The sequence below is a fragment of the Onychostoma macrolepis genome, chromosome 09 (assembly GCF_012432095.1).
Source record: "Onychostoma macrolepis isolate SWU-2019 chromosome 09, ASM1243209v1, whole genome shotgun sequence".
Taxonomy (NCBI): domain Eukaryota; kingdom Metazoa; phylum Chordata; class Actinopteri; order Cypriniformes; family Cyprinidae; genus Onychostoma; species Onychostoma macrolepis.
Window position 1 is genome coordinate 9,227,485 of NC_081163.1, and position 22,011 is coordinate 9,249,495.

The 22,011-nt window shown below is 39.4% G+C and overlaps 1 protein-coding gene across 1 annotated transcript in view; it reads left to right on the forward strand.

Moving 5' to 3' along the window:
- The window catches only part of abca12 (ATP-binding cassette, sub-family A (ABC1), member 12), an 80,060-nt gene that overhangs the window by 16,732 nt on the left and 41,317 nt on the right, over nucleotides 1-22,011 (forward strand). The window contains 18 exon segments of the mRNA XM_058787691.1: nucleotides 1,627-1,745; nucleotides 2,750-2,853; nucleotides 3,738-3,869; nucleotides 4,438-4,607; nucleotides 5,233-5,363; nucleotides 5,470-5,600; nucleotides 5,686-5,850; nucleotides 5,964-6,172; nucleotides 7,856-7,986; nucleotides 8,319-8,433; nucleotides 8,622-10,817; nucleotides 10,959-11,633; nucleotides 13,326-14,000; nucleotides 20,333-20,445; nucleotides 20,577-20,644; nucleotides 20,836-20,957; nucleotides 21,595-21,725; nucleotides 21,858-22,000. Of these exon segments, the coding sequence (XP_058643674.1) occupies nucleotides 1,627-1,745; nucleotides 2,750-2,853; nucleotides 3,738-3,869; nucleotides 4,438-4,607; nucleotides 5,233-5,363; nucleotides 5,470-5,600; nucleotides 5,686-5,850; nucleotides 5,964-6,172; nucleotides 7,856-7,986; nucleotides 8,319-8,433; nucleotides 8,622-10,817; nucleotides 10,959-11,633; nucleotides 13,326-14,000; nucleotides 20,333-20,445; nucleotides 20,577-20,644; nucleotides 20,836-20,957; nucleotides 21,595-21,725; nucleotides 21,858-22,000 (5,530 nt within the window).

The window sequence follows — 22,011 nt, forward strand, 5'->3', positions numbered from 1 at the left end:
ATACTGAAATACTTTAGACGTGGAGAGGTGTTTCTGATATCAGTGAGCACGGAGTGGAGCAGGAGCAGGAAATGGTGAACCCGGTGCGGAGCTGGAGCGGAGTGATTATTCAATGCTCGGAGAGCGGAGAGGAAATTGTTGCTGCTCCACTCAGCTCACATACTCTGCTGGACACCGGCACAAATGTGGCTTTTTGATAATGACTGTCCTACTACAGGATTTAAACACAGAGTAACAGCTCACTACCAGTAACAAAAGACACTGTAACAGTCTGTCGCAGGCAATTCTAGTTGCATTTTTTATCAATTTATTATCCTTTGACTATGTTCTGGCCCACCATCTAGTGGCAAATATTTTTTTTAGCCCAATGCCAAACTTACTTGCTGACCCCTGCCTTACACAGTGTTCATTGCTCCCTACTCCCTGAGCAGGGGAAATCTGTTGAAGTTTACTTCACTTCGGAACATTCATTCGCAGATTTGTGCTGCGCAGCGTCTTCAAACACAGACGAAACTTACTAGAGAAGTGTGAAGTGTGATATAATATACATCTGTAAATAAATACTATTTAATTTCATGTCTCGCACACTTTAATGCCCTTTGAATGGAACATATATGCTCGTTTCGAACTGGAATCATGGTGGAATATTCGGTGATGTCCACTTCGTAGGGCACTTATGGTCGAATAGAACAAACATTGTACGCGATAACAGAAATATACAAAATGTACAGAGCGGGGGCGCGAGGACTGGGGTTGGGAAACGCTGGGCTAATAGTCGTGTATGTTTGACAGCCTACATCCTGTATAGATGGATGCTGCTGTGATTTAGGTTAAAAACGCATAAATACTTAGTACGTATCAAACGGTCTGTAATAACAGACAAAGCAATAGTGATCACGTAATAAAAACAGTTACTCACACTTGTGATGCGACATTACTGTCAGATCCAATATAGTCAGCACAGCGTCGTCTTTTAGTTTCAGTCTTTCTGAAAATCCTGCATCAAATTGTGCTTTGTTTGTAAAATGAAGTGAACAAAGGACTGAGTTCTTTCTGACTGAGTCTGGCACTTCATTAAAAATAAAGTTCATCAAATAAAGTTTATCGTTTGAATTCTATGTTGACCTGTGGGCGGGGCTAAACAGGCAGCGATGTGGAAGCAGGCATTGATCTTCTTTTGCGGAAGCGGTGTTTAGCCACACTATTACGTCGTAAAGTGGCAAATTCCACAAGCTGTCGTTTTGGCAGATATAAGCTGTTTTTAGACTAACGAGAAAATTGAGTTTTGTAACTTACAGAATGTTTTTATAGACCTCTTATATGTCAAAGGATCAAGGGAATTTTGATTTCTCAGTTCATGAGCCCTTTAAGCATCAAATAAGCATTATTAGAATGCTTTCTGAAATTTCAGCCAGATCAGTGCCTATTTACTTCTTGTGCATGTTTTTTGGTTCTGGGAATTCCATAACCACATTTGTATGTGGGTGCCCAGCTTGGTTTTCTAAATTCAGTTGGATATGTATATCCAAAACACTACACATTCCCATTATGTGTGACTTGCGTGCTTGTAATGTTTGTTTGTTGACTGCTTTCAAAGAATCTCAGCCTTTCTTTTTTTGCATTTAGTTTCTTGACATTTCTCCAGAGGACTTTTCCTCAGGCCAACATCTCTACTGCTGTCACAAACCCAGTCATCACTAAAGGCATTGGCTTTCTCAACTACATGAGTGCTTGGAAAGGGAGAGGTATGTTGAAGATGAGTTGCTGGACATGTTTTGTGAGCTGCATGGCATGTGTGTCAACGGTCAACCTATTTAAAGCACTATCATTTCCTTGTTAATTACAAGGCAATGCCTATTAATTCAAGCTGATCAGTCAGCCTACTACAGGGAAATGTATCCAGTATTTATAGATCAGAACATGCCTCGTTTTAAAGAAATTATGGGTCTCGAAGGTTTCAGCAAGGGCAACATGTGTTGTGATGACTCTCATGTTGTTCCAGAACTGTTTTGCAGAAAACAGAAGAATCTAGACCCATATAAACAAAAGCATACAGTTACTGCCAATTAAGTTTCAAAAAGGACAGAAAAGTCACCCTTAAAGTATCATAAAGTGGTTCATGCTATTTATTTTATTTTTTTGGTTCATAAAAGTGGTTCATGCTAGTTTTTCATCTGAACATGTTGAATTTATTGTATGAGATTTTTTATATTTTCATTAGAGAAGGATAATCAGTGAAGATTGTTATACGGGACGTTTTTGGTTACTACCATTCTGCCCTTGAGTAAGGTTCTTAACCTCAGGTTACTGGCTGCCAGGTTGCTTACTATCTTAGGGGAGATGTTGAGTATTTGGGAATTTAGTGACTAATGAATCTATTGTCAAAACCAGTCTGGATTATGTGTTCTATGTGCACCACAGCCTATAAAAGGTGAGCATGCTACTTGGCAAGGTGAAAAATTATTATCACATGACAATTACAGCCTGTTCTTAAAAGAAAGCTAAGTGGATTTTATTATGTGAGTACTTAAAAGTGTATTTTTTTATTTTTAAAGTGCTTTTTTTTATCCCTGTTTAATATGCACAGATATTCATATTCAAGCCATTCATAGTTTGCTTGTCTAGTTGTTTGACTATTGGGAGGCACGGGGTGTTCCGGAAGCCAGTTTGAAAACAGTCATTTTTTACAAATCCATTTGTCATGCTACTGACACAGAAATGACACATATTTTTCTCTTGTTTTAAATAGATGTGTATTTCAAACTGAGTGATGTCGTGACCCCAAGCAGCATTGCTCTACTTAGCTCAGACATAAAGGACCTTATCAACCAAATCCAGATTCCTCTTGATAAGGTAGGCCTTTCTTGGTTGCTCAGCGCAGGTTCTTTGTTCAGAAAAGGAGTGTTTATTCAACTATGTGCATAAAGCCAAAAGCTCCATAGACTTTGAGAAAATAAATTCCTTTTTCACACTTTAACTGATGTTTAATTTGTCCACAAACTACATCCAACAGTGTACTGTATATACATGCATCAAAAGTTGTCTTAAGTATTTTTTTTTTTTCATAAAAGTCATGAGCATTTCCACCAGTGTCACATTTACCACATCTCAAGTTATGTATTGTGTTTAATATTATTCTGTGGTAGAAATGGCAGCGATTGAAGTTAAATTTTAAACTAAAAATGATTATTTTATTGTCTCGCTGATTTCTTAGCTAGCATTAAATATACACACATTTTCACACTTTTTGCATAAATTTAGAAATACAGTATGATTAGAAATGATGCACAATATGAATATTCTGTTCGCAAGTTGTATTTAGTGATTCTTCTTTATTAATTTTGTATTACAATTGATTTCACTAGAGTAACAGCTGTTAGTGTGTTACTAAGTTAACTACAACATGATACTCTAACATTAAACTCTTGGTTGATACATTTAGTTATAGTATGACTTTAGTATTTATTCTTAACATTTCAATATGGAAAAATTGCATAAATTGACAAAATGACAGCTTGATTAGCAATGACGCACAATAAAAATACTGTTAAATACGGTTACACAAAAGATGTATTCCACATGGGGATCGACGTACAGTGCCCTAATGTTGCTTACGTAGGCTAGGTTTTGGGAGAACCAGCCCAACTGTTTTATATTGTTTGAAGATTAGGAGTTTATACTGAATAAACAAACACAAATAACTACACAATCATTCACACCTATTTCGATCTTCTCAGATTCTAGTGCTATTCAACGAGGCACATTTTCGTACCTTTTTGTGTGACCAAAACATCATCGCCTCTTATTGTTGGAGTTGGGAAGCGGGCCAGATATTTGAAGGGATAAATACATGGAAAGTTGTTGAACAGGTAAATTTCTTATATATATATATATATATATAAGTATCTACTAATACTGCTTTTCTATTTTTTAGAAATAAGCCATATTAAATTACACTTCCTCCTTGGACTTTACTAACCTGTGTTGTAGTTGATAGGGTGAGAAACTCTCATTTGCAGTCCTTCTTTCTTATCTGCCATCTTGTGAGAAAGCACACAAACATCAGCTGCTCGTGTTACCCAGGAAACCAGCTCAGTCTAAACACAAAACAACAAGTTAGCATCCCTGAGACTGATTGCATAAAAAGCATGTATATGCATCAGACCTCAGGGAACACCAATTAGATATTCCCCTCACCACAGAGGGAACTCCACAACAATATCCAATCACCATGAATTAAATTCAAAAGTCATGCAGCATATGACAAATACCATGAGTAATTAGTAGGACTGTCACATTGACATTTACTTATAAATATTACATGCTATATTTGGAACAAACCCACTTGCATAGGCCTTTAACTCTGTGATACGTTTAAATTATGCATGCTGTTACTAAATACATCTGTATCAGTAACATCTTGTCTCATTCCTACAGGTGCTGTTGACCTGGAGTCAGACCTCTGCCTCTGCAGACTTAGCCTTCACTAAGGAGGTGTTCAGCAGCTTGCTGGGCCTAGTCTCTCCATCCAGTCTGGATGCTGTTCTCAAACACAGCAGGTCCCAGCGCAGCAGTGATGCTCAGCCACAGAGCCTGGGGGAACAATTGTATGTTAACCCAGACTACTTTGTATGTGTTTAGATGGAATCAGATGCAGTAATTAAATGTGAAACTGATTTGTTTTTCTGTAACAAATACAGTTTTTGTTTTGGATCTGTATTTCACATCAAGTGGTTACCCAACACAGTATTGAACCCATATTTATTGTATTGTATGGGTTGTATTTTCTCTTACCTGTTATAGTTTTGGTTGCTGTTTTTGAGAATGAGAGCATGTCACGCAACTTGTCTGTGGTTGCATCTGCCAAATCTGGTTTGGTTATGCCATGTGACATATGAATTTGCGCTTGAATACCATAGCGTTTGCTTCCAGGATGTAGTTTTTAAAAAAAACTTTGGTAGGGAGATTTTTAAATCAGTTTTCACCTACACTGTGCAACGGCTTGTAACTGCTGGTTTAACATTTAAATGTTAGTCCACTACTTTTTATATGAATATGAAATTTATATAAAAAACAAAACCAGGTTGTTGTACAACTCTTTTTTATTTTATTTTTTTTTATTCTCACTGCCATTTCCTGCTGGTTCAGCTGACATCTGAATGAGGAAAATAAATTTGTTTTTAAAGTTCTTGAACCTAAAGTCCAACCGACTCTCACCATTTTCCCCTACAGGGTCTTCGGATTAAGCAGTACAGCATTTGATTTTCTACAAGGCATGCCTGGCTGGGAATACATTCAGACTTTCATGATGGCTGGCCATTCATCCATGCAGGTGGCGAGAGTTGCAATGGAAGTACAGCTACGTATGTATCAGCATGTGCAGAGAATTATGCAATGCAAACAACTTTCGATGCTTGACACACCAATTACCTGAATTTCCTGAATCCTGAATCATTATCTGTTTCACAGCATTCATTGATGTGGTCCTGAGAGACGCCAAGTATGTCCAGGAGGCCTTCCTTTCTCTTATGCAGAATGAGACCTTTGCTAAGGCCTGGGCTGACCATGCCATGGACTCTATTGTGCAAACCGTGGCCAAAGTGGGTCAAAAAAGTGTGTGCTTCTTATAGTTTTCGTTAAAGTCTTCATTTGTCATACTAGATGTCCTCTAATATTTTCATACAGGTTCTAGAGGGTCACACTAGCTGCAAAGACCTTTCTGCTCCCTGGGCTTGGATGTCAACATACAGCTCTATAGACCTTCAGTTGTGGGGCACTCTAGTTTGCGCTGGGAATGACACACGTCTTGAGGAAATGCTGTTAACATCACTTTTGCCAGTTACCGAGAAGGTAAGGGGGTGTGTTTAGAAGTGATGGCCAGAACATTTCTAACTTTGTTATTATTTGACAAAAAATGGAAATTAACCATTATATTACTGCCTAAACTAAATGTGTTTTCACAGGTCCAGCAGTTGGTTGGTGCTGTGAATGGAACAGTAATGTACAATGTCACACCCTCAATACTTATGGCAGAGTGGCACAGCCTGTACACAACTGCCCTGCAGTATGTCACTGCCCTCCAGGACCTGCAAACTGTGCTTAATGAGAACTATTTTGCAGCTTGGATCCCAGGGAACATTTCAGTTGGATTGTCCCAGATTCTGTTGACCAGGTCAGAAACCTAGTAATTGCCAATAACTGTAAATGTGGCTAGCAGTGGCGGCTGCTGGTCTTTCAAAGAGGGGAAGCTCATTTTCGGCCTACATCATAAAAATTGTCCATTTATTTATACGTAAATCCTGCCCTACGTTCCTTTTCAAGAAAATGCTCTGTCATACCAACTAGGTGTCTTTTCCAGTGACGTTAGCCTAGCCTACTGTATGAATGAATGAATGAATGAACAAACAATCTAAAAAATGGAGGAAATGTGGGAATTAGGTTAAACTGAAACAAGGAATGTGGTGTATAATAGGGTTGTCATGATACCATAAAAATGTCTTACGATACTATACCAGCTTAATTTATAATTCAATTCTACAAAATGAATCAAAATTTAATAAATAAATAGATGTAAGTGAAAACAGACAATATTATTCTCTGAATACTTAATGTGAATGAATGACTAGCTATTGTTATCCATGAAATGATCTAAACAAAACTCATCTTAGCACTGCACAGAAGCTGCATGAAGTGACATTTAGATGTGGCATTTATTCATTTAGACTATTTATAATTGCATAAATAATGTTATGAGATTAATGTTTTAAATACTAAATTCTGAATATAGAAATATGTTGGAAAATAATGTAATATGCCTACTTTTAGACGGGAAACTTAAAAGCGGCCAGCAGGTGGCAGAAGTTCGTGATTGAATCACTGAGTCATTCAAATGATTCTTTCAAAACAGCTGAATCCTTCAGGAGCGAATCAAATGATTGTTTTTATGAATGGCTCAGTGAATCAGTGATTCGCCCAAGACAACGCGGATTTGGATCAAACACAGAAACAAAACAAAAACAGCACTCTTTCTCGTGTCGTATTGCCAAAGTGTCAGGAGCATTTTTTGCTCGCATGTCTTGAAATTTCCGAGTTAGCAGCATGTATATTAAAACATAACATTATAAATGAATAAAAAAAAAAAAAAAATATATATATATATATATATATATATATATATATATATAATATGATTGATAAGAACCAAGTGCAAAGCCGCGATGGGACGGAGCTCCAATAGCTTCAGCGTCAGCGACTTTTTATAGTACAAAATCGCTGTCAATCAAAAGGAGATGCAGACCCTCCAATCATCACGCAGAAGCCCGGCGTCCAGGCCAGCCCACTCCTCCATTCACCCCCAGAGACGCTGAGCGTCCGTGGGCGGGACATAGTCGCAGCATTTATCCAATGACAGTCTAGTTTCGAAGCACTGAAAAAAACTGTTCAAAGCAGCCCCATTGAAGTCAATGGACGCTCGGCTTCAACAGAGAAATACACTGAAGCTACGGGAATGTATGAGAAGGAAATCGAGTCCGACCTGCTATATGTAGCTGATTCTGAACAAACTCGTCTTCGAGATGAACGTGTTCTAACGCATTTTTAGTCAATAAAATGTTAACACAATAGTACATATCTGACCATTAATTTTTTGACATTATAGGGGAAGCCGAGCTTCCCTTGCAGTCTTAAAGAAATCCCCACTGGTGGCTAGGATGTTGATTGTTTAGAATTGTATCAAATACTGAACCAAACTACTACAGTCCCTGTAAAAACAGTGCTCTGCCTAGCTAAGTACCTTTAGCACTTATTAAATGCATTTTATATGTTTATTTGCATTTAAATTTTTTTTGTGAAACAGGGCTACTGGCACATTTGAGAATGTGGGTTCTCTGCTAGAGAACAGCTATCTGTGGCCCTCCATGGAACCATATTTCCATATGGCTTATTGGATTTTGACCTACCAACCTAATGCCACTGCATCACCAAACTGTGAGTGTAAAACAATGATGAATATTGGATAAATTGGTACACTTTGTTTCATAATATAAGATTATGTTGTGCAATTGTATGATTTTATATTGTTATTAATTTTATACCAATGAGATTTTTTTAGACTCTTTATATACATTTATTTAAATACTGTTAAATTATTTATTTTTATTTATTTAATTATGTTTTAATAGTGAACTTAAAATGACAGCATTTTCCAATCAATCTATCAGTTCATAGTAGAATCACTGAAGATATTGCATGATCAGTATTTTATTTATTTCAGCCATATTATAAATAATGTGCAGTGAATTGTGCACAATTTTTTGCAGGCACACTTCTTCCATCTGCCTTCACCTGTCAGACCGGCGTTACCTGGGAAACAGCTGTTCCACTGATTCATTCTTTGATCTCTGAAATGTCAAGAGAACCTGACAGCCTGTTAAGGTAGTGATTATTTACTGCGAAAAATTTATTGACACCAAAGTAATTTTATATTCAACTTATGTACCACTATGTGCATACTTGATATTCAAACTGTATCAGATTACATAAAATGTCCCATTGGTGATACAATATAGATTCTTTTGTTATAGACAATGACTTTCAATTCCACCTTTTTCATTTGATTTTAGACCTCTCCAGGGGACAGTGGCTCTCCTCCAAAACAGTTACATGCCACTTTTACAGCAAGTCATTGCCAATGGCCTACCAGGTCAGCTCCTTGGTAGTGACATCTCACTACAAGACTTGTTGCTGATCCTCATTAATACAGTTGATAAAGAAATTCAGCTCCTCTCCAACATTCAGTCCACACAACAGTTTGACACTCAGCTCTCGCTCACTCTGTTAAACGACATCATGGCAGCTCTTGGACTGGGGCAGATAGAGAACCTGTTGTCAGGAGGTTACCAAACAACCAGCATGCACCCAGTCATCATGGGCATCCTTCAGGTCTTGAACAATGAGTCCATCCAGAGGCTAAATGTAGAGGATAGTTTTGCAGTTCTTCAAGCAATTTTGAGCCAACTTGGAGCCATCTTGCCTCCAGAGCAGAAGTATCAGTTAGAAGCAGTGCTAAATAAGACTCATGCCCTCATTCAAGATCTGGAGATCTGTTCAGCTTTTGGCCAGGACTGTGTTGCTGATGTCCAGAATGTCTTTGATAATCTTGGAGCAATCCTTGCATTTGGAAATAATATGACCATCCCAATTACACCTCTTCAGGGTAACATGACTCTCCCTGTTGTGCTTGATGTTCTCACTCTGCTCCTGCCATGGAACATGTCCCAGCCAGCAGAAGCCTCAATGGAAATTTTCAGGAAAATTCAGTATCTTCTTGAGCAGGCTTATTCATCTCCTGTTTTCAACATCAGTCAAGTTTTACAAGAATCCAATCTCACCGTTTTTGAATTAGAACAAGTCAATTCAGTAATTTATTCTAATTGGTCAGCATCCGTACTGCAGACTCTGAATATGGCCATTCAAGTCCCACAGTGCATGAACACTCAAACCTCACATTCTCCCCAAAAGCCTCCTGCTAATGGACAGGCCGAATGTGTCCTTCAGCTCATCCAGACTGCTTCTGGTTTACTTGGAGTAATACCTATGGCAGAGAATGCTCAAATTACTCTAAATAATTGGCTTAACATCATTTCAGTAGAGTATCAGAAACTAAATAACATGTCCATTTCTGGATCTGACCCACTTGCACTGACAGAAGAGGTGCTGATAACAACACTGTCAGCCATTAGACAAAACCTTCAGGGTCTTGATGTGGAGAACATCACTGATATTACAAATGAACTCAACATTCTGGAAGACCTCTTGAAAAAGGTATTCAGAGAACCATACCCTTACCACACCATTAATTCAACATTGATGGTACAGGGGCAGTATGCACAGAAGGTGTATGGAGAAATCACACTGTGGTATTTAAACAAGCTTGGAAATGCCACCAGTGACAGTATGTTTGCAGAGATTCTCCATCAACTGAAACACATGACTGAAATGCACGTGGCACTCATCAATGAAGAAGCAGATATGGTGACGCTAGTAATGAATCAGATCCAGAACCTGACTCATGTGAGGTTTCCTCTGGAAGGCGAGGATCTTGTACAAGTTGCCAATACAATCATGACCATGCTGCAGGGTGAGCTGGCATTGATTAAAGGAACTCTTGAGATCCAGCAGGCATTCTACGATTCTCTAGGCTCCCCAATGAACATCAGTATTCCTGCTGAAATTGAAGCTCAGATCATGACCTACCTCAGCTTGACAAAGGAGTGGATAACTAACCCACAAGTGATGATGGCACTTGCTAGAATTTTCCAGTGGGAAATTAGCTCTGTAGATATCACAACACCTGGGAAGGATCTTGAACAGCTCCTCCGAGCCTTGACTCCCCTACTCAGTCCTGAAGATCAAGAGTACCTTGCTGTTGTTGACCAGTTCTCTCAGGCAGTAAACTACGCTCTACAGGTGGCTAGCATTGATGGTGGTGTCCAAAGTGAAAACTTCACAGAAGCCATCATCAGTGCTGTGAGAGTGATTCTGGAGAGTATTTCAAATGAAACTGGAGCTCTACCTAAGGATGTGGCTAACAATATTCTCAGAGCTTTCAATGGTTTCCTTCAGCTGATCCTGAACCCCAATGTGAGCTATGCACAAGCTATTACCCTAACACAGGAGACTATCCAGATGCTAGAGGGAGCGATTAATACCCTTTTACCAGCAGAGGCAGCTGAGGTGTTGGTTCCCATTAAAAACAGCATTTTATCCTATCTGAATAACATCTCCCAGCCTGCTGGATTTGACCTTTGGAATGAACTGTGAGTGTAGAGACTATATTTGTTGTATATTGTTCTTTCTCTCTGTTTCACTCTTGCTTTCTAATTACATTTTAATATATGTATTGTATGTATATTTGGAAGAGAGATGACGGTTGCACTGATGCTATTTTCCTTTTTTAGCATTATAAATGTGATGAGAGAGCTTCAGAATTCCCTACCATCAAACAACACAGCTCAGCCCATCATATCAATGGTAATCAAGCTCACAGAAAACCTTCTGAGCTCAAATGAAGGCAACTTGACCAAGGACTGGATCATTAACCAACAACTGACAATGGCACTAGCTGAAATCTTCCAGGGGAGCGTTAGCTCTGTAGATCTTGCAGCAGCTGGGGTGAATCTGGACCAACTTTTGCAAGCCATGGCCCCCCTACTCTCCCCTGAGGACAGAGTCTTCATTGCTGTTGCTGAACAGGTGTCTCAGAGACTAACCTACGCTCTACAGGTGGCTAGCATTGATGGTGGTCTCCAAAGTGAAAACTTCACAGAAGCTGTCATTAGTACTGTCAGAGTAGTTCTGGAGAGTATTTCAAATGAAACTGGAGCTCTACCTCAGGATGTTGTTAACAATGTTCTTGGTGCATTTAATGGTTCACTTCAGCTGATTCTGAACCCCAATATAAGCTATGCCCAAGCTAACACCCTAACACAGGAGACTATCCAGATGGTAGAGGGATTGATTCATACCCTTTTACCAGCGGAGGCAGCTGAGGTGTTGGTTCCCATTAAAAACAGCATTTTATCCTATCTGAATAACATCTCACAATCTGCTGGATTTGATCTTTGGAATGAACTGTAAGTGTAGATACTATATATTTGTTGTTTATTGTTCTTTCTCTCTGTTTCACTCACATTTTCTAATATGATATATATATATATATATATATATATAAAATATACAGTGGGGCAAAAAAGTATTTAGTCAGCCACCAATTGTGCAAGTTATCCCACTTAAAAAGATGAGAGAGGCCTGTAATTTTCATCATAGGTATACCTCATAGGATTTTTAAAGAATTTATTTGCAAATTATGATGGAAAATAAGTATTTGGTCAATAACAAAATTTCATCTCAATACTTTGTTATATACCCTTTGTTGGCAATGACAGAGGTCAAACGTTTTCTGTAAGTCTTCACAAGGTTTTCACACACTGTTGCTGGTATTTTGGCCCATTCCTCCATGCAGATCTCCTCTACAGCAGTAATGTTTTGGGGCTGTCGCTGGGCAACACGGACTTTCAACTCCCTACAAAGATTTTCGATGGGGTTGAGATCTGGAGACTGGCTCGGCCACTCCAGGACCTTGAAATGCTTCTTACGAAGCCACTCCTTCGTTGCCCGGGCGGTGTTTGGGATCATTGTCATGCTGAAAGACCCAGCCACGTTTCATCTTCAATGCCCTTGCTGATGGAAGGAGGTTTTCACTCAAAATCTCACGATACATGGCCCCATTCATTCTTTCGTTTACACGGATCAGTCGTCCTGGTCCCTTTGCAGAAAAACAGCCCCAAAGCATGATGTTTCCACCCCCATGCTTCACAGTAGGTATGGTGTTCTTTGGATGCAACTCAGCATTCTTTCTCCTCCAAACACGACAAGTTGATTTTTTACCAAAAAGTTATATTTTGGTTTCATCTGACCATATGACATTCTCCCAATCCTCTTCTGGATCATCCAAATGCTCTCTAGCAAACTTCAGACGGGCCCGGACATGTACTGGCTTAAGCAGGGGCACACGTCTGGCACTGCAGGATTTGAGGCCTTTGTTATTTTGGTCCCAGCTCTCTGCAGGTCATTCACTAGGTCCCCCCGTGTGGTTCTGGGATTTTTGCTCACAGTTCTTGTGATCATTTTGACCCCACGGGGTGAGATCTTGCGTGGAGCCCCAGATCGAGGGAGATTATCAGTGGTCTTGTATGTCTTCCATTTTCTAATAATTGCTCCCACAGTTGATTTCTTCACACCAAGCTGCTTACCTATTGCAGATTCAGTCTTCCCAGCCTGGTGCAGGTCTACAATTTTGTTTCTGGTGTCCTTTGACAGCTCTTTGGTCTTGGCCATGGTGGAGTTTGGAGTTGGACTGTTTGAGGTTGTGGACAGGTCTCTTTTATACTGATAACGAGTTCAAACAGATGCCATTAGTACAGGTAACGAGTGGAGGACAGAGGAGCCTCTTAAAGAAGTTACATGTCTGTGAGAGCCAGAAATCTTGCTTGTTTGTAGGTGACCAAATACTTATTTTACCAAGGAATTTACCAATTCTTTAAAAATCCTACAATGTGATTTTTCTGGATTTTTTTTCTTCTCATTTTGTCTCTCATAGTTGAGGTATACCTATGATGAAAATTACAGGCCTCTCTCATCTTTTTAAGTGGGAGAACTTGCACAATTGGTGGCTGACTAAATACTTTTTTGCCCCACTGTATATGTACTGCATGTATATTTGGAGCAATTATCCCAGATGTACTGATGTTCTTTTCCTTTTTTAGCATTGTAAATGTGATGAGAGAGCTTCAGAATTCCCTACCATCAAACAACACAGCTCAGCCCATCATATCAATGATAATCAAGCTCACAGAAAACCTTCTGAGCTCAAATGAAGGCAACTTGACAAAAGACTGGATCATTAACCAACAACTGACAATGGCACTTAGTGCAATCTTCCAGGGGAGCGTTAGCTCTGTAGATCTTGCAGCAGCTGGGGTGAATCTTGACCAACTTTTGCAAGCCATGGCCCCCCTACTCTCCCCTGAGGACAGAGTCTTCATTGCTGTTGCTGAACAGGTGTCTCAGAGACTAACCTACGCTCTACAGGTGGCTAGCATTGATGGTGGTCTCCAAAGTGAAAACTTCACAGAAGCCGTCATTAGTACTGTCAGAGTAGTTCTGGAGAGTATTTCAAATGAAACTGGAGCTCTACCTCAGGATGTGGTTAACAATATTTTTGGTGCCTTTAATGGTTCACTTCATCTGATCCTGAACCCCAATATAAGCTATGCCCAAGCTAACACCCTAACACAGGAGACTATCCAGATGCTAGGGGGAGCTATTCAAGGCCTTTTGCCAGCGGAGGTGGCTGAGGTGTTGGTTCCCATGAAAAACAACATTTTAACATATTTACAGACCATCTCCCAATCTGCTGGACAAGACAAATGGAATGAAGTGTAAGTATTGACTATATTTTTGTTGTGTGTGTGCAAGTATATATATATACATATATATGTATTGGTACCGAACCGTCACGGTACGGGCGTCTCGGTTCGGTGCATGAGGCCTTACGACGAATACAGGCAATTCACCCCCAATGCAGAAGGGGGCGCCCGCAGTAATGCAGCTCTGTTTGATAACCGCGAGCGCCAGCGGAAGTACAGCGAATGCCGTGAGTTACGCACTTGAAAACAAAGCCCCCAGTATGGAATGATTTTCCGGACTATTTTCAAAAGCAATTGCAAATTGTATTTTCATTTGCGTTTTCCACATGTGGGCGCATAAATTGTGACATAATCCAAATGCAATTGCAAATCTTGCATTACCGTTTGCATCTTCGCTTTCGCGAACGCACAGTGACTGCCACATTTCAAATGAAAAAACAAAGTCCATTTGCAATTGTATTTCCCGTTTCTTAAAGGGGTGGTTTACTGCTTTTTTTTCTTTGCTTGATTGCGTTTATGGGGTGCAATATAACATGTCTTCGTGTTTCGTTTGTTAAAAAACGCCTTATTTTTCATATATTTCACCTTTATTGTAAGCCGCTTTCTCCTCTGTCATTTGAACGACCGGTTGACTTCCTGATTCTCTGAAACCACTCCCTCAGAAACAGGCAATGGGCTCAGATTGGTTAGTTAGGCCGGTGTGTTGTGATTGGCTAAACTGCATACTGCACATTGTCCGGAAACTTCACGCCCATTACCTTCACTGGGCGACAGTCGCATGTGCTGCGGTCAAATGTAAATAATGGTGTCAATATTGCTGTATTAGTTTGAGCCAGAATCAGACCCAGAAAGCGGTAATGAAGAGAGTCAAGCAAAACTTCCGCAAGCACGGCTCTTACAAAACGTTTCTGAATGGAAGTTTGCTGTTGTGATTACATATAATGTTTTGAAGTTTGTACACGTTTGTCTTATACACACAAAATAGCATCGAACTAACTGGCCACTATAACCAAACAGCGTTGGCTTGTTTACGTTCTTGATCAAATCGAAAAATTACGTCATAAAGTATACATGGAAAATACATTTACAAAATTAGTACATAATTACAAATTCGGGTCCAAAATGTTTGTACGCGTTTGTCAAAGACACACGAAATAGCATTTAACTAACTGGCTAAAGCCAGCGTTGGCATTTGTTTACGTCCTTGATAAAACTAAAACATTACGTCTGAAATTATACATGCAAATACATTTAAAATTATTAAATCTTACTTACAGGTTGTGGCCCAGCAACTGCTGCCTCTGGTTTTAAAGTTGGAACTGCTCCATGTTTTAGTAATAGTTTCTGTGTGAATCCGGCATTGAACTCTGAACTCTCTTGATTCTGGAAGCTGTCTTCAGTAAAATGCACAGCACAGAGAGCTAAATTAGGATTGTAATTGTCAGGAACATAATCAAACATAAATTTTAACCATTGTTGACGAACTACAGCGTCCGTAGGAAGCCCGAACACAGAAGACCTGACAGCTGGGTTAAAATAACACCGTTTCGACAGCATGGCTACAACTCTCCACTATAACTCTTCCTCTTCGACAAAGCCGCAGAACATGGCCTTGCCCTAGAGGTCTGCGCGGGACTGTTTTTTAAGTCCCGCTCCCGCCCGCTCCCGCGATATATTCACTCTTTGTTCACCCGCTGTCCGCTTTGAATAATTTTCTTCCCGACCCGACCGTTCCCGCTAAATTTAGATCTCGTTTCCAGAATCACACATTTAAATTTCCTCTACTGAAAGAAAGACAGATAGGCTAACAAATAAAAGTGTAGTCTGCACAAAATTGTATTTGTTATTTTATTCGTCGTCAAGAGTCTTTTATTGACAGCAAAATGTTAAACGAATTGTGTGTCTTAAGACACGAAATTCGTTTAACATTTTGCTGCCAACACAGTAGGGGAAAAAAAGTGTCAGAGAAAATAAAAATGTACAAAAATTGTATTCCTTATTTTTATTCGTTTTGTCAGGATACAATTCGTTTAACCTTTACAACACAATAGGAACAAGTGTCGCAGAGGGAAACAAAATGTAGGTTGTACAAAAACGGCCTATTATAATTTTATTCGTAAAATTGCTGTAAACACAGTAGCCTAGGAAAAGTGTCGCGGAAGAAAAATAAATAAATAAATAAATTGGACATCTGTCATTTAAAATTATAGGCTAAGCAAAATATAAACAAAACCGAGTTGAGCGTTCTTCAAGGACAGCGCATCCACACTTTGCTCCATCTTTATTCTGCTCTGTCACTCATCGACAACCTGCCTGTTCTGTCTGCGGGCCATATATTCACTGGTAGGCTACAGCCTGCTCTGAGCATCGTTATGCACATGCGCACAGACCTCGCAAATAAAACGAAGCACTGGTTCATGTGTGCAGTGCGTGCATAACAGTCCAGTGCAGGCTGTACCAGGTGCTTGAATAAAGTGCAGATATGCTGTTCTGAAAAGACGTCGGGAACGGGATATTGTTAGACCGCCCGCTCCCGTTCAAACTGCACCAGAGTTACCGACCGCAACCGCGTTTTATTCGGGAATTTAATCCCGCGTCGCAAGAAATCTGATCGGGTCCCGCGGTTCCCGCGGGACAGCCGCGGGAATGCAGACCTCTACCTTGCCCCCTCTTTGGCATGTTCTGGAGGGAGGGGTTGATGCAAATTTATGAGTTTTTTACATATGCAACCCGGGAAGTATCTCGTTGTAGTCCCATATGAGTCGTTTTTGTAGGCATTAAACTTCCTGATTTTTAAAAGACGATATCTCCGCTTACGTTGAACTTTCAGCGCAGCAACTTTGCAGATACTGTTCATGCACCAACAGCAACATTACACACTATTTAAAATGAAAAAAGTGAAATCGTAGTAAACCACCCCTTTAAGAGTTATGAGCCTGTCATATTTAAATAGCAATATTAATTATCACATTTGGGTTTTCACTTTCTCTGCGTCGCGCATGCAACCTGCCAAAACTCAAATAAAATCGCAATTCCTTTTACATTTGAATTTCCGATGTCTACACGGAAAGCTGTCAATCATTGTGAGGGGGCGGGACTATACTAGGGGGCGTGTTTGTATTGGGAAGTGACGTCACTCACAGACGACCGTGCCGAACGCTTTGATCAACGGAGGTAATCGGTAAAGGCTCCTCTAAAGGCAGCTGCCAATCAGTTCGTGCCTGTGTGAACGAACAGACAACCTTCTTGGCACAATACATAATTCTGTCTTTTTTACCCCAAATGCAGTGATTATACCCTGCTAACAGCGGGAGCAACAACGGTGCTCACAATAGGTCAATATTCACTATTAACGAAACGCTTTTCACCTGTCTCAACATCTCTCACTGCTTCTCTCACTCCGATTGACACAAATGAGTAAACAGACAGTGCAATTCTACACTTATGGTTTCCTACAAATGTAGAAAATACAAAGGATTAGGCTATAACATCACTGAACTAAATTATACCCATATGCAAATCACATTTCTTATTAATATATATTTATTAACAATAAAGATTAAAAATAAGAAAGATGCACATTACAAATACGTCATTGTAAATGTGACCCTGGATCACAAAACCAGTCTCAAGTCGCTGGGGTATATTTATGGCAATAGCCAAAAATACATTGTATGGGTCAAAATGATTGATTTTTATTTTATGCCAAAAATCATTAGGACAGTAAGTAGAGATCATGTTCCATGAAGATATTTTGTAAATTTCCTACTGTAAATACATCAAAACTTTGTATCTCTGCCAAATATTGTCCTATCCTAACAAACCATACATCAATGATGTATAAATCTCAATTAAAAAAAAAATTGACCCATATGACATGGTTTTGTGGTCCAGGGTCACAAATGAGAAACTGTGATGAGTCGTGCAGCAGTAATAACGTAACAAAAACATACAATTTCAAGTAAAATGATCATATTTATTCAAGCATTTAACATTTATAAGTTTAATTAAATGTCAGTAATGAACTGCATAAATGATAGCGATCACGAAGGTCCTCTTTCCCAAACGCGTACATAAGATTTAGTTGATACAGTATCAGCTCGCCATCAGTAGTTCTATACTGCCACCTGCTGGCGCTGTTGTGTAACTTAGAGAACAAGTTTTGTTATGTTGAGTTCGTGAGAAAAATAAGTCGTGATAACTAGAAAACAACTTTTGTTATGTCGAGAAAACAAGAAGGGAAAAAAATGCATGGCCGCTTAGAACTTCCGTAGTAATAGAGAGCGCATCACCTGCCTCAAGATCTTTTACTGTTTGCACTCCGATTGAGGCACATAAACAAACAGACAGTGCAAATCTGCACGTATTTACCTATTTGCCACCTATATCTTATTTCTATCTTATAACAGAGCACCTGCCTCAAGATCTCTCAGTCTGTTTACACTCCAATTGATGCACGTTACAAAACAGAAAATGCTGCTACTCCTGCTCTGCCTGCCCTAGATGAGTCTTCACACCAACGATCACAGAACATGTCACAGCCAAAGTGAATTAATATTAAAAATCATGTGCATCAATCGCAGTGTCGAGTGGCTGTACACAGTGAGAGATCTTGAGACTTGCGCGATGCTTTGGTGCCACGGGACATGTGCTCCATAACGGATTAAAACTGTTCAAATATGAAATAATATATATATAGGTGGAAAATGGGTAAATAAATATAGATTGGCACATTTTTATTTTATTTTTTTCAAAATATTGAGGCAGGTGTAGAAAGGAATAAAATGTACTGTAATAAGTGTAGAATTGCACTGTCTGTTTACTCATTTGTGTCAATCGGAGTGAGAGAAGCAGTGAGAGATGTTGAGACAGGTGAAAAGCGTTTCGTTAATAGTGAATATTGGCCTATTGTGCATAGTGTTGCTCCCGCTGTTAGCAGGGTATAATCGCTGCATTTGACGTAAAAAAGACAGAATTATGTATTGTGCCGAGAAGGTTGTCTGTTTGTTCACACAGGCACGAACTGATTGGCAGCTGCCTTTAGAGGAGCCTTTACCGATACGCACTACCGGCACATCCGGGAACTTAACTGTCAATTTCGTTACCGCCCCTTTTTAGGGGAAAACAAACTAGGCTTCCCATAGACTTCAATACAAAATAGCGGCAAAAAGCAACGTCCGTACACAGCCGGCAGGCATGAATAACTTAAGAAATCACTAAGATTAAACAGGTCAAGTAATTATATGTCCACCTTGCCTGCCATAGAGCGTGAAAGATACATCCACAAACTTAATTTGGTCAATTTAAAAACTCATTATCCCAGCGTCAAATTAGTGTAACAACCCCACCCAGTGGCCAGAGGTGTCTTACCGGACATTTACTCGTACCTAACGTTAATCTAATCACCAGGTAAACCAGTGAATGATTTTACTTCGTATTTGAAAGTAAACATCTTTAAATGTATATCTTATGTCCTTATATTTAGAGTACTGAGTGCACTTTTCTGTCCAGCCATACAACTAGCCTGGCTTCGCTTTCGATAGCATCATCCCTAATTCATGAAATTTCCATAACGGCAAGATATGGATGATGATGGCAGGTAGCATGGGGTAAATTTGGGTTTTTACAAACATTATTGGTGCACCCAACCACACAACAACTCTTTGGCATGTTGTAAGGTTAGTTCACTTCCTCGATCCGATGCTGTGTGGCGGTTTGTTTTCCCCTAAAAGTGGGCGTGAACCTGTTCAGAGACATTCTATGACGTTGCGCCGGTTGTGAGTATTACCTCCATTAATCAAACACGCCCCCTAGTATAGTCCCGCCCCTTCACAATGATTGACAGCTTTCCGTGTAGACATCGGAAATTCAAATGCAAAAGGAATTGCAATTTCATTTGAGTTTTGGCAGGTTACATGCGCGACGCAGAGAAAGTGAAAAACCAAATGTGATAATTAATATTGCTATTTAAATATGACAGGCTCATAACTCTTAAGAAACGGGAAATACAATTGCAAATGGACTTTGCCTTTTCATTTGAAATGTGGCAGTCACTGTGCGTTCGCGAAAATGCAAACGGTAATGCAAGATTTGCAATTGCATTTGGATTATATCACAATTTATGCGCCCACATGTGGAAAACGCAATTGAAAATACAATTTGCAATTGCTTTTGAAAATAGTCCGGGAAATCCTTCCATAGTTTTACCCTTTTAGATCAAATAAATGCAGCCTTGGTGAGACTTTAAAAAACTGACTGCAATCTTTTGTATTTTAGTGGATATGCAGTAAATATATTTGTGTTTGCACAGGTAATGACAACTGGTGTTTCTTTTTAATTTTCAGTATTGTGAATGTGATGAGAGAGCTACAGAATTCACTGCCATCAAACAACACAGCTCAGCCCATCATATCTGTGATTCTCAAGGTCACAGAGTATATTCTAAACTCAAATGAAGGCAAGTTTACTGTATGGTGTTTGTTCAGAATCGGGATTCATTGTAAAAACAGTTTGTTAGTGTGGCCAACCCTTATTTCTTTTTTATTCAATTAAGATGTCATAGATATATGTACTATATATTTTTCTCAGGAAATACAAACATGTGGCACAACCTAGGCAACTTCAGTTTTGGCAGCCTAAATGAAATAACAGAACAGGTAAATTGCTTTTATTTCTCAAAGGCCTTTTATTGACAGCTCCTTCACAACCAACAAATCTTATGACAGGAAAATGTCACCATATTATTATATGTGTTGATTTATTGGGCAAATAAATACAATTCACACACACACAAATATAAATGTGTTATACTTGTATAAAATATTCAACTTTTTTTGTGATGCCACAGCTTGCAGTCTTTCTGGGCTCTACGTCACCATTCATGAATGAGTCCACCCAGACTGTCACAGAATCTGTAGGTGTTTTGGTCCAGATCCTTTCTGGGAGTGCTGACCAGCTGACCTTTGACAAGTAAGCTTCATTTATATAATCAAGAGAATCATTGAGAGTCCGTGTGGCCATAATACTCAGATTCTCTGACAACTTTAAAATGAACACTGTAGTAGTTGTTGGGCCAGTCTTGGTAGTGACTAATGAGTTTCTTCTCACACTGAAGATCTGACAAGCTTTTGTTCTTTTCACATTTGTTCCTTTTTTTTTTTTTGTCAGTGCAAAGCATCATATTACAGATTGTTATGTATGATAATTCTATAACCAAGCATTGGGGGGGTTCTACACTTAAATGACTTTTAAATGAAAAAAGTGGAGGCAGAAATGTCAAAGGCAGTCGATTAGTCTGTCACCTCACGATTTCAGCACAAATTATCAGTAGGTGTGATACTCCTTGCCAAAATTGAGTTGTTTAGTCTTTAAATGGGATTGCCAATTAAATCAGCTGATTAAATTCTGCTATATTGGTCGGGGTGGAGAAGGTTCTTCAGAATCCCAAAGCATTAAAAAGCGACTTACATTGCATTTAAGCTATATATACATTTTTAATGCATGCATTCCCTGGGAATCAAACCAGTGAGCATACATATTAAAAATAGATTTATTTCTTATTGTCTCTCAGGTTTGAATATTAATCTGACTGTTTGTTGAACAACAGGTTGGAGAAGATGCTGGCTGCTCTGTTTTCAACCTTCAAAGGTACTCCTATGTGGGATTCGTTGCCGTCTGTTGTGTCCACAATTCAACAAGCCATTGTCAACAGTGCTCACAACATGCAGGCACAAACAGGTGAGAAAAGCAAAGCCTTACTGTTGAATACAGCTGCAAAAGAATTGCAGCGTAGGTGTTCATGTTTACGGACAGTCTTTCAGATCTGAACTGTACTGTATGTGTCTAATGCAAGTGCTTTCTTCTCCTCAGAGCTCCTCCACAGCCTCCAGCAGCCATTGTCCAGCCTTTTGTCAGGCATTTTTCATGGCATGAACACAAGCAGTTTCACTACTCAGTCCTTTGTTGGTGGATTGCCACAGGCCCTTGTGTCAACTGCTGAAGCTGCTCTGCAGGTTAGAACAAC